Here is a 14,410-nt window from a genome sequence, read left to right on the forward strand (position 1 = left end):
TTCTATCTGCTTTCCTGAAATTGCACTGCATTTTTTCTGTACCTACAGTTCACATTGAATACACTGCATGCAATGCCTACTTACATTTTTTATATGTATCAAGCATAGCCATATGGCAGTAAAGGCCTTTCTTTCCTTCTTGAAAGATAAAACAATATTTTTCTTTGCTACGTTCAGCAATGAGAACTAAATCATCGGCATACAGAAATTCCTATGAACAATCAGTTTTAAACACTTTGACAAGTTTTAAATACTTGAGAGTAATAGAAATAAAATTACATGAGAACACTGCTCATATAACAAGGGTGGAGCAGATGATAACCAAACATGTATACAGTCAATATCTTATCTAATATATGCAAACAAAGGCCATGTGACTGATTTTTAAGCCTTGATGCACAGACACATTAAAAAACAATAGCATACCAAGTTATTTCCTTTCTCTCAGTTTCTGTCTCTCTCTACAATACTCAAACCACAACTCTGATAGGACACAAATTCGAAATACTAAAGAAGAGAGACAAATACATCACTGTAAATCTTCAGGCAGAACATATGCACTCTGCACACCACATCACTGAAGACAGCTAGACAGTCCACTCTGTCTCTGTAAAACTTCAATAACCTTGTTCAAAATATGTTGAAAAGAACTAGTTTACCTGTGCATTCTCTTTTCACAGTTCAATTTAACTTGGGTAACTTGATCTGGGGTAAGGGTAACAGAACTGAGCACATTGTGTAACTGTTGAGAGAATAAAGGAATTAGGATGAAGGCAAACACAACAAGGCACACTAAGCAACACAGCTGGATATAAACAGCAACACAACTATACATACAAGTATACATAACAGGACATAAAAAACTAATTAAGTTGGACAAGTAATACAACTGGACAAAGTAATCAAGCAGAATGGGCAACATGATATAGCTGGACGAAATAATGTAGCTAGATAGAGTAAGTAATAAAGCTGAGAAAAGTAATGGAACTGGACAGAGTAATGTAGCTAGATATACAAAATAATGTAGCTGGAGAGACAAAATAATGTAGCTGGACAAACAAAGAAACATATCTGGACATACAAAGTAGGGCAGTTGAACAGATAAAGCAATAGAACTATATGTAATACTTAGTGAGAAGAATCAGAAAAAATTTATTAAAACTTGTTGCATTTAAAATACAAATATTGCTTATTATCTTGATCAGAAAAATAATTTTCAAGGTGATGCTTCTATTTTTTGTTGTTGTTTTTTGGTGTTTATTAATGTGAAAAACCAGCCTGAGCTCTCAATTTAAGTGTCATCATTTGTTATCGGAATAAATTTAAATTGAGACCTGTGAAAATTGATATCAACGAAAACTGATGTCTCATGAAAACTTTGACCCAAATTCCTGATTAAACAATAAAGGCTCTTTTTTAGGAATGCATGTAAATAAATCACTTCTTTAACCCTGAAATACACTGCCTTTGTTTCAGTTAATTTTGAAGAATTTAGTAAAAAAATCTTTGTTGTCAACAGCTCTTGTCTGGAACAGAAACTAATATAAAATTTTGAAGGAAGGTTTTAACGTAAATCCGTTTAAAACAGGAAGTGTGTATCACAGGACCAAGGGTGGTCTCAGATAGGTTGGTATCAAGAGGGTTAAAAGAATGTGATTTACCTGAAATTCATGCTGCATCAAATAAAGGCTCTTCGTTGGATAGTTTTAATTGGAAAGTGTTTATGAATAGATATGCAGTTGCATAATTCTGTTTAGTTCGGATCACAAATGGTCATGTGAGATTAACCTTTAGCAAATGGCATTTTCTCAAGAATTGTTTCCCCTCGCCATTGCTCTGTTACTACAAGGGGGAAAATTCACAGTGACATGATGCACCTACAGTGTGCTAAAGGTTAACTGTTGCTAGGTCACTAAAGTATCAATATTTGACTGTAGAATATTCTGGAGATGCTCATCAATATAAAATATGTCACTTGGTATAGGACAGGTATGTATACAGTCATATCATGTAATCTTTTTTCTTGATCCCCAGGATTCATAAGGTTAGTTACCTAGTTTCCACGATGTACAAGTGACCAAAATCAAAGCATTCCCTTGAGGAATATATGCTTGTCTGTTGCAGGATTCAAGACCAGCAATTTTGGAGGGGAAGAAGCAAGTCTATTACATTAACCCTGCCTCCCCAGCACTTGCCTACTTTAATTTATCAACTCCAAAGCATGCTTGTCGCTAAGGGAGTGCATTGGACAGCACTGCCCCATCACTATTCAATGGTGCACCCTCAGATTTACAGTGATACACTTATTTCAAAACTCTACTTTAGCATTATTACAAATTAGTGCCCACCCAGAATATTCTAAAGCAACCCTAGGCACCAAAGTCTAGTGACAGGCCTGTCCTGAGGGGATGGAAGGCAAATTTGACCCCAGCAGGAGTGAAAGTCTCAATTCAACCACCAGAAGGCACCAAAATAACAGTATGAGAGGAAACAGACAAAGAATTAAAAAGCATACCTATAAAGATTATGCCATTCATATGCTCATATACCATGGTTTTGGGTGTTGGCCAGAGGGCCTTAACCTTCCTCAGTATGAGTTAATGGGCAAAAAATTCCAAATCTGACATGTTATTAATCCATTAGCACTTTGGCCAAAAACCAGTAACATATGGTACACGTTATAAATCCATGAGCACTTTGGCCAAAAACCAGTAACATATGGTACAAAATATTTGAATGTTTACATTCGAAATAAGATGTTGACAGCAGTAACATAGGCAGTTCACAGGTTTAATAGCATTATAAGCTATAAAATATAAAATTAGCACAAAGCTTTATGAATGCAGTGAGCATCAACCTATTTAGAAATGAGAGCTAAGCTATTGTTAATACCATCTTTTCAAACTAAAAATATATGTTTTACTGATTGCTTAAATGGCAACAGACTTTTTCTTACAAGTATACATACAAAAGAATATACACAGAAAAGAAAAAAGAATATAAAAAATATTTAAAAAATTTTTTTTAAATAAATTAGAAAGAATAATATATATATATATATATATATATATTATTCTTTCTATTTTTTGTAATATTTCTCTATTTTTTTTTTCGTCCTTGCTTTCCTATACATTTGCTGCTTTCTTCAAAGGAATCTAATGCTCTTAGCTTAGTTTTTCCTTGGGGCTAGCCAGATTGGAGCAATCTCAAGTAGAACCAACCGAAATTGCAAATATAATCTGGAACTCGACTGAGGATAGAAAACTCCAAATGACCCATCCTTGTTTTCCTTGTATCGTCTGTCTGGATGTTTTGTGTTCTTGTCCCATTTTTGTATACATTGGACTCCTCTGTTGGTGAAAAATTGCTCCAATACACCACGACATCTGAAGCTTTTGAACCTTTCATACCTTTTTTATACTTTCTAAACTTTTTTGTACTTTCTGCCTTTTCCTATTGTCGTTTCTACCTACACATTCTTTATTTTCTTTACTTGTTTCTTTCTGTGGGCTTGAAACGTTAAAGACTTTTTCCCTTCCAGAGCGTTATACTAATACATCTGTTTGTTGTCTACACTAGGGGTTTTCAAACTGTGGTCCGCGGACCACAGGGGGTCCGCAAAGACAAGACCATGGACAGCAAATACTTTTTATGGGCAATTTGATTTTATATATGTTTTTTAATTGAAATCTTTTAATTGACAATAAACCTATTTGTTAAATACTGTTAAATAAATAAATGTAAAAATATATGTTATTTTAAGCAAATATTTATGTATAAATTTCATAAGCATTTATAAGGGGGTCCCTAAGGTAAAGCCTGAAATATAAAGGGGTCCGCAAGTCAAAAAGTTTGAAAACCCCTGGTCTACACCACCTGTCTTCGTCTTTTGTTTTTTTGTGAATTTTCCATATATATATATATAAAGAACACAAAAGTATGTGTGACGAAGAAGAACAACAAGGAGAGGAAGGAAGAAGGCAAAGAAGAAGAGGGAAAAAGTAAATGAAAACAAGAAAATATTAAAAAAAAATATGAGCAATAGTAATTGAGAACAGTGGGGGGAAGGTTTAAGTCTATCAAGCATAACTAAATGGAAAATTTAAGAATGGTTAGTATTGTTGTGTTCTTGGTGAGGTCACATCTTCAGTTGTTACAGGTGGTATTGGGTACATTATATATATATATATATATATATATATTATATATATATATATATATATATATATATATATATATATATATATATATATATATATATACATATATATGTATATACATATATATACATATATATACATATATATGCATATATATGTATATACATATATATACATATACATATATATACATGCATATATATGTATATACATATATATACATATACATATATATACATATACATATATATACATGCATATATATGTATATACATATATATACATATATATACATATACATATATATATATATATCATCATCATCATCGTTTAACGTCTCCTGTTTGTTTACAGTGTTTATTGCACCTGAACATCTGCCACAAACAAAAACTAACTTGCTAGTTAACCTGCCTTTGATGTTGCTGCACCTCTTATGTGTCCATAGCTTGCACCGGGTACATCTTATAGAGTTACTACCTACTCCTTTTCTACATACTGAGCAGGGCCATCTACCTGAAGGGGTTTGTGTTTTATCTACCTTCCTACTTATTAGGATTTTGGTTTTAGCTAGGTTGACTCTAAGGCCCTTCAATTCTAGACCTTGCTTCCACACCTGAAACTTCTCCTCTAGTTCTGATAGTGACTCCGCAATTAGGGCAAGGTCATCAGCATAGAGAAGCTCCCAGGGGCAACCTGTCTTGAACTCCTCTGTGATTGCCTGGAGGACTATGATAAATAAGAGGGGGCTGAGGACGGAACCTTGGTGGACCCCTACCTCTACCCGGAATTCATTGCTGTACTCATTTCCAACCCTCACCTTACTGGCAGCATCTCTGTACATGGCTCGCACAGCTCTCACTAACCATTCTTCTATCCCAAGTTTCCTCATTGACCACCAGATAAGGGATCGGGGGACCCTGTCAAAGGCTTTCTCCATGTCAACGAAAGCCAGGTACAGAGGTTTATCCTTAGCTAGGTATTTCTCCTGCAACTGTCTCACTAGAAATAAGGCATCAGTAGTGCTTTTACCTGGCACGAACCCAAACTGCATCTCATCTAAATTGATTCGCTCCCTAATTAGTTGGGCTATGACCCTCTCTGTAACTTTCATAACCTGATCTAACAGCTTGATGCCTCTGTAATTATTTGTATCTAAAGCGTCACCTTTACCTTTGTAGCAGTTGACTATGATGCTGCTACACCAGTCATTGGGTACGACTCCTTCGTGTATCACCTGGTTCGTAATACGGGTGACTAGGCTATAGCCAACACTGCCAGATATTTTGAGCATCTCTGCAGTGATTCCTGATAGGCCGGGGGCTTTCCCGGTCTTCATACTCTTAATTGCTTTATATATATATATATCATCATCAACGTCCGCTTTCCATGCTAGCATGGGTTGGACGATTTGACTGAGGACTGGTGCAACCAGATGGCTACACCAGGCTCCAATCTAATTTGGCCGAGTTTCTACAGCTGGATGCCCTTCCTAACGCCAACCACTCAGAGAGTGTAGTGGGTGCTTTTACGTGTCACCCGCACGAAAACGGCCACGCTCGAAATGGTGTCTTTTATGTGCCACCCACACAAGAGCCAGTCCAGGGGCACTGGCAACGATCTCGCTTGAAAACCCTACAAGGCCAGTCAGGCGGTACTGGCAACGGTCACGCTCAGGATGGTACATCTTATGTGCCACCCGCACAAGAGCCAGTCCAGGGGCACTGGCAACGATCTCACTTGGCTTGCCAGGTCTTCTCACGCACAGCACATTTCCAAAGGTCTCGGTCAGTAGTCATATATATATATATATATATATATATATATATATATAAAATTATAATACAGGGTATCTAAGAGATACCGCCACGCTGAAAAATAGCAGTCAAAACCTGACTTTAAACCACAATACTGGTTTTACTGGTTTATTTTGTCTTCGTCTTCGTTCCTTGTGCTATGTGGACATTTATTGTGGCGGTATCTCTTAGATACCCTGTATTATAATTTTAAATAATTATTACCTTTGATGGTTTTTATTCCCATGCTGGCCACTTGATAAGATCAATATTTTAAATATCGATCTTATCCTTATTTATATAAATATATATATATATATATATATATATATATATATATATGTAGAGTGTTAGGTGTGATGTACAGAAGTAAATATTGAAAAAAAAGTCGTCAGAATTTTGGAATAACTTCTTTCATTTATTTTATACATATATTAGCGCTTTCGTTCGTCTTTCGAACTTGTCAAATATAACTGTGAAAATACAGAGATCTAGCTTATTTATATAAAAACATGTTTTTGGGGGTTTTGTTTATAACAGAACATTGTCTTGTTTTTTTTTTGTTTTTTTGGGGTGAGGCTTTGGAGACAATGGAAGATGTATAAGCAAATAGATAGATAGATAGGCAGATAGAGAGATAGATAGATAGACCGACAGGTACTTGATTTATCGGCCCGAAAGGATGAAAGGCAGTCAACCTCGGCAGAATTTGTACTCAGAACGTAACGGCAGACGAAATACCGCTAAGCATTTCGCCCGGCATGCTAACATTTCTACCAGCTCGCTGCCTTTCGTTCTTAATGACCAAGATATGATGGACTCTCCCATCAAAGACGACATATGAGTGTTCAGTTCTTTTTGCCAAATGACCTTGAGGAATATATGCTTGTCTGTTGCAGGATTCAAGACCAGCAATTTTGGAGGGGAAGAAGCAAGTCTATTACATTAACCCTGCCTCCCCAGCACTTGCCTACTTTAATTTATCAACTCCAAAGCATGCTTGTCGCTAAGGGAGTGCATTGGACAGCACTGCCCCATCACTATTCAATGGTGCACCCTCAGATTTACAGTGATACACTTATTTCAAAACTCTACTTTAGCATTATTACAAATTAGTGCCCACCCAGAATATTCTAAAGCAACCCTAGGCACCAAAGTCTAGTGACAGGCCTGTCCTGAGGGGATGGAAGGCAAATTTGACCCCAGCAGGAGTGAAAGTCTCAATTCAACCACCAGAAGGCACCAAAATAACAGTATGAGAGGAAACAGACAAAGAATTAAAAAGCATACCTATAAAGATTATGCCATTCATATGCTCATATACCATGGTTTTGGGTGTTGGCCAGAGGGCCTTAACCTTCCTCAGTATGAGTTAATGGGCAAAAAATTCCAAATCTGACATGTTATTAATCCATTAGCACTTTGGCCAAAAACCAGTAACATATGGTACACGTTATAAATCCATGAGCACTTTGGCCAAAAACCAGTAACATATGGTACAAAATATTTGAATGTTTACATTCGAAATAAGATGTTGACAGCAGTAACATAGGCAGTTCACAGGTTTAATAGCATTATAAGCTATAAAATATAAAATTAGCACAAAGCTTTATGAATGCAGTGAGCATCAACCTATTTAGAAATGAGAGCTAAGCTATTGTTAATACCATCTTTTCAAACTAAAAATATATGTTTTACTGATTGCTTAAATGGCAACAGACTTTTTCTTACAAGTATACATACAAAAGAATATACACAGAAAAGAAAAAAGAATATAAAAAATATTTAAAAAATTTTTTTTAAATAAATTAGAAAGAATAATATATATATATATATATATATATATTATTCTTTCTATTTTTTGTAATATTTCTCTATTTTTTTTTTCGTCCTTGCTTTCCTATACATTTGCTGCTTTCTTCAAAGGAATCTAATGCTCTTAGCTTAGTTTTTCCTTGGGGCTAGCCAGATTGGAGCAATCTCAAGTAGAACCAACCGAAATTGCAAATATAATCTGGAACTCGACTGAGGATAGAAAACTCCAAATGACCCATCCTTGTTTTCCTTGTATCGTCTGTCTGGATGTTTTGTGTTCTTGTCCCATTTTTGTATACATTGGACTCCTCTGTTGGTGAAAAATTGCTCCAATACACCACGACATCTGAAGCTTTTGAACCTTTCATACCTTTTTTATACTTTCTAAACTTTTTTGTACTTTCTGCCTTTTCCTATTGTCGTTTCTACCTACACATTCTTTATTTTCTTTACTTGTTTCTTTCTGTGGGCTTGAAACGTTAAAGACTTTTTCCCTTCCAGAGCGTTATACTAATACATCTGTTTGTTGTCTACACTAGGGGTTTTCAAACTGTGGTCCGCGGACCACAGGGGGTCCGCAAAGACAAGACCATGGACAGCAAATACTTTTTATGGGCAATTTGATTTTATATATGTTTTTTAATTGAAATCTTTTAATTGACAATAAACCTATTTGTTAAATACTGTTAAATAAATAAATGTAAAAATATATGTTATTTTAAGCAAATATTTATGTATAAATTTCATAAGCATTTATAAGGGGGTCCCTAAGGTAAAGCCTGAAATATAAAGGGGTCCGCAAGTCAAAAAGTTTGAAAACCCCTGGTCTGCACCACCTGTCTTCGTCTTTTGTTTTTTTGTGAATTTTCCATATATATATATATAAAGAACACAAAAGTATGTGTGACGAAGAAGAACAACAAGGAGAGGAAGGAAGAAGGCAAAGAAGAAGAGGGAAAAAGTAAATGAAAACAAGAAAATATTAAAAAAAAATATGAGCAATAGTAATTGAGAACAGTGGGGGGAAGGTTTAAGTCTATCAAGCATAACTAAATGGAAAATTTAAGAATGGTTAGTATTGTTGTGTTCTTGGTGAGGTCACATCTTCAGTTGTTACAGGTGGTATTGGGTACATTATATATATATATATATATATATATATTATATATATATATATATATATATATATATATATATATATATATATATATATATATATACATATATATGTATATACATATATATACATATATATACATATATATGCATATATATGTATATACATATATATACATATACATATATATACATGCATATATATGTATATACATATATATACATATACATATATATACATATACATATATATACATGCATATATATGTATATACATATATATACATATATATACATATACATATATATATATATATCATCATCATCATCGTTTAACGTCTCCTGTTTGTTTACAGTGTTTATTGCACCTGAACATCTGCCACAAACAAAAACTAACTTGCTAGTTAACCTGCCTTTGATGTTGCTGCACCTCTTATGTGTCCATAGCTTGCACCGGGTACATCTTATAGAGTTACTACCTACTCCTTTTCTACATACTGAGCAGGGCCATCTACCTGAAGGGGTTTGTGTTTTATCTACCTTCCTACTTATTAGGATTTTGGTTTTAGCTAGGTTGACTCTAAGGCCCTTCAATTCTAGACCTTGCTTCCACACCTGAAACTTCTCCTCTAGTTCTGATAGTGACTCCGCAATTAGGGCAAGGTCATCAGCATAGAGAAGCTCCCAGGGGCAACCTGTCTTGAACTCCTCTGTGATTGCCTGGAGGACTATGATAAATAAGAGGGGGCTGAGGACGGAACCTTGGTGGACCCCTACCTCTACCCGGAATTCATTGCTGTACTCATTTCCAACCCTCACCTTACTGGCAGCATCTCTGTACATGGCTCGCACAGCTCTCACTAACCATTCTTCTATCCCAAGTTTCCTCATTGACCACCAGATAAGGGATCGGGGGACCCTGTCAAAGGCTTTCTCCATGTCAACGAAAGCCAGGTACAGAGGTTTATCCTTAGCTAGGTATTTCTCCTGCAACTGTCTCACTAGAAATAAGGCATCAGTAGTGCTTTTACCTGGCACGAACCCAAACTGCATCTCATCTAAATTGATTCGCTCCCTAATTAGTTGGGCTATGACCCTCTCTGTAACTTTCATAACCTGATCTAACAGCTTGATGCCTCTGTAATTATTTGTATCTAAAGCGTCACCTTTACCTTTGTAGCAGTTGACTATGATGCTGCTACACCAGTCATTGGGTACGACTCCTTCGTGTATCACCTGGTTCGTAATACGGGTGACTAGGCTATAGCCAACACTGCCAGATATTTTGAGCATCTCTGCAGTGATTCCTGATAGGCCGGGGGCTTTCCCGGTCTTCATACTCTTAATTGCTTTATATATATATATATCATCATCAACGTCCGCTTTCCATGCTAGCATGGGTTGGACGATTTGACTGAGGACTGGTGCAACCAGATGGCTACACCAGGCTCCAATCTAATTTGGCCGAGTTTCTACAGCTGGATGCCCTTCCTAACGCCAACCACTCAGAGAGTGTAGTGGGTGCTTTTACGTGTCACCCGCACGAAAACGGCCACGCTCGAAATGGTGTCTTTTATGTGCCACCCACACAAGAGCCAGTCCAGGGGCACTGGCAACGATCTCGCTTGAAAACCCTACAAGGCCAGTCAGGCGGTACTGGCAACGGTCACGCTCAGGATGGTACATCTTATGTGCCACCCGCACAAGAGCCAGTCCAGGGGCACTGGCAACGATCTCACTTGGCTTGCCAGGTCTTCTCACGCACAGCACATTTCCAAAGGTCTCGGTCAGTAGTCATATATATATATATATATATATATATATATATAAAATTATAATACAGGGTATCTAAGAGATACCGCCACGCTGAAAAATAGCAGTCAAAACCTGACTTTAAACCACAATACTGGTTTTACTGGTTTATTTTGTCTTCGTCTTCGTTCCTTGTGCTATGTGGACATTTATTGTGGCGGTATCTCTTAGATACCCTGTATTATAATTTTAAATAATTATTACCTTTGATGGTTTTTATTCCCATGCTGGCCACTTGATAAGATCAATATTTTAAATATCGATCTTATCCTTATTTATATAAATATATATATATATATATATATATATATATATATATGTAGAGTGTTAGGTGTGATGTACAGAAGTAAATATTGAAAAAAAAGTCGTCAGAATTTTGGAATAACTTCTTTCATTTATTTTATACATATATTAGCGCTTTCGTTCGTCTTTCGAACTTGTCAAATATAACTGTGAAAATACAGAGATCTAGCTTATTTATATAAAAACATGTTTTTGGGGGTTTTGTTTATAACAGAACATTGTCTTGTTTTTTTTTTGTTTTTTTGGGGTGAGGCTTTGGAGACAATGGAAGATGTATAAGCAAATAGATAGATAGATAGGCAGATAGAGAGATAGATAGATAGACCGACAGGTACTTGATTTATCGGCCCGAAAGGATGAAAGGCAGTCAACCTCGGCAGAATTTGTACTCAGAACGTAACGGCAGACGAAATACCGCTAAGCATTTCGCCCGGCATGCTAACATTTCTACCAGCTCGCTGCCTTTCGTTCTTAATGACCAAGATATGATGGACTCTCCCATCAAAGACGACATATGAGTGTTCAGTTCTTTTTGCCAAATGACCTGCACAAACAATTTATTTATAATGATCAAATGTATATGTTGCACATTATCTCACTCCTTCCATCAAGTCGACATTGTCTGAATAGTGCACAATGTGCCATATGTCAGGTGTTGATGTGATCACAGAGCCATGTGAAATGTAGTGTTTTGCTCAAAAACACAATGCACCATTCAGTATAGGAACTGAAACCAAGATCTTACGATTATGAGTGCAACACCCTAAGCACTAGGCCATGTGTCCTCATATATATATCACCATCATCATTATCATCGTTTAACATCCACTTTCCATGCTGGCATGGGTTGGACAGTTTGACAGGAGCTGGCCAGGCCAAAGCCTGCACCAGACTTCTATATCTATTTTAGCAGGATTTTTACAGCTGGATGCCCTTCCTAACACCAACCACCCAGCAGAGTGGACTGAGTGCATTTTATGTGGCACAAGCGCAGACAAGGTCAGTTTTGGCAAGGTTTTTACAGGTGGATGACCTTCCAAATGCCGATCATTTGACACTGTGAACTGGATGCTTTTTAAGTGGCACCTGCACTGACAGGGTCACCAAGTAACTTGCAAAACAAAACTCTTTTGAGAGGTGGGGGCGCATTGGAGGAGGTGATCTTGTATCAGATGATGAAAGGTTATAGTGAGCCAGAAATAGGTATCTTGCTGTAGAAGGGGTACAAGGTAGATCAGGAATGAGGACAGAAACAGATGTACTTCTGCAAAGGAGATACATGGTTACCCAACCTGAGGGATGGGCAGAATAATGAGAGAAAGAGTGGGAGACAGCAAGATAGAGATGGTGACAAGGTGCTGAGTGTGTTCACAAGGGAGGGGGGGCTACTGAATAGCAATGATAGAGAGAAAGTGGGCCATGAGAAGAGGATTGAGGACAGAGCATGAAGGAGGAAATGTGAGGAAGAGAATAAATGTGGAAATGTAGTTTGGTTTGTTGCAGTGGGATGTGTGAAAAGCTTTCTTGTAACATGTGGGGGAAACACACAGGTGGGGGGGGGGGGGCTAGCGGATAGCAATGATACAGTGAGACAGGGCTAAGAGGACAGGACTGGGGAGTGGGAGGTAAGCATAGTGTATGAAAGAGGAATTGTGGGGAAGAGACAGAGAAATGTAGTCAGGTTTGTTGGGATAGGATGTATGAAGAGTTTTCTTGCAAACAAATGATTTATTGTGCAAACACACACACACACACATATATATATGATTTATTATGCAAACACATACACATATAGAGGTAAGTGTATATATGCAAGCATGTGTGTGTGTGTGTGTGTGTGTGCATGCATGCACAATTATAACCCAGCTAAAATTGATTACCTGTCTGGTGCAAACCTCTCAGCCAAAGTACAACAGCTGTGTTAAAACTTCCTCTGACAATTCATCAGATATTAGCATATCACTATCTTTTATAAAAACCCTATGTATGCTTACACACACACACACACATAAGCCTTCGTCATACAATACTCACTGTTGGCAAGTGAAGAACGTTAGCTATGATCAATTCTGCTGACTGTTTTGCTTCAGGAATACCAGACAATGACATCTTTATTGTCCAGTTGTTGCATAATTCTCCTACAGTGACAGCTGGTACATCTGCTGCTGATGATGATGATCTGTTGACAGAATGCTTTAGATACCAGCATGGTGCTACACTTGAGTGTCGTACAGGAGACTCTGATATAAAAAAAACAGAAAAAAGTTGTTACAAGAGACTGAATATACTGTCAAATTGTTATAGACAATCCATTTTTCATATTGTCAAATTGTTATAGACAATCCATTTTTCATGCTGTCAAATTGTTATAGACGATCCATTTTTCATACTGTCAAATTGTTATAGACGATCCATTTTTCATACTGTCAAATTGTTATAGACTATCCATTTTTCATACTGTCAAATTGTTATAGACAATCCATTTTTCATACTGTCAAATTGTTATAGACGATCCATTTTTCATACTGTCAAATTGTTATAGACAATCCATTTTTCATACTGTCAAATTGTTATAGACAATCCATTTTTCATACTGTCAAATTGTTATAGACAATCCATTTCTCATGCTGTCAAATTGTTATAGCCAATCTATTTTTCATACTGTCAAATTGTTATAGACAATCCATTTTTCATACTGTCAAATTGTTATAGACAATCCATTTTTCATGCTGTCAAATTATTATAGACAATCCATTTTTCATACTGTCAAATTGTTATAGACAATCCAGTTTTCATACTGTCAAATTGTTATAGACAATCCATTTTTCATACTGTCAAATTGTTATAGACAATCCATTTTTCATATTGTCAAATTGTTATAGACAATCCATTTTTCATGCTGTCAAATTGTTATAGACAATCCATTTTTCATACTGTCAAATTGTTATAGACAATCTATTTTTTATACTGTCAAATTGTTGTAGACAATCCAATTTTTATACCAACAATCCAATTTTCATACCGACAATCCAATTTTCATACTCTTCAAATAAGGACTGTTTTCTTCATTTCTGCAACAAATTGCAAATGAAAAACCATTGACTGAGGTTAGCCTCAGTCAAATGATGTGGGATTGAAACATCAAGACTGCTGACACAACTAAGTTCAGGCTGAATGATTTTCAACACTTGATTCGGATATTTGAAGAATACCTGTAATCATCCCGGTTGTATAACTGGGATTGGTGTCAACTAACTTCTTCATTTTCTCACTGTTAATCTCAGTTGGCTGGCCAGAATGAGGACCGAAAAATTTTCCAACAGAAATCTGCAACCAGAAACATAATACTTGCACATTTGGACCACCTCCCCATGAAATACTATCATTGTAACAGTTCTAAACTTGCCTGCC

General features: G+C 36.4%; 1 protein-coding gene across 5 annotated transcripts in view; it reads right to left on the minus strand.

Moving 5' to 3' along the window:
- LOC106878604 (MTRF1L release factor glutamine methyltransferase) overlaps positions 1 to 13,238 on the minus strand; it is a 156,829-nt gene extending 143,591 nt beyond the window's left edge. For 4 of the 5 annotated variants that reach the window (XM_089351441.1, XM_089351440.1, XM_089351438.1 and 1 more), the window contains exons 1-2: positions 13,034 to 13,238; positions 660 to 742 (exon numbers count right to left, since the gene is read on the minus strand). In XM_089351441.1, the coding sequence (XP_089207567.1) occupies positions 660 to 742; positions 13,034 to 13,108 (158 nt within the window). In that variant the 5' untranslated portion in view covers positions 13,109 to 13,238. Of the gene's footprint in view, positions 1 to 659; positions 743 to 2,515; positions 2,721 to 13,033 lie in introns of those variants that run through there. The other variant, XM_089351442.1, reaches the window with a different exon arrangement.
- Positions 13,239 to 14,410: the final 1,172 nt, after the last annotated feature.

The sequence above is a fragment of the Octopus bimaculoides genome, chromosome 4 (genome assembly GCF_046866305.1).
Source record: "Octopus bimaculoides isolate indiv1 chromosome 4, ASM4686630v1, whole genome shotgun sequence".
Taxonomy (NCBI): domain Eukaryota; kingdom Metazoa; phylum Mollusca; class Cephalopoda; order Octopoda; family Octopodidae; genus Octopus; species Octopus bimaculoides.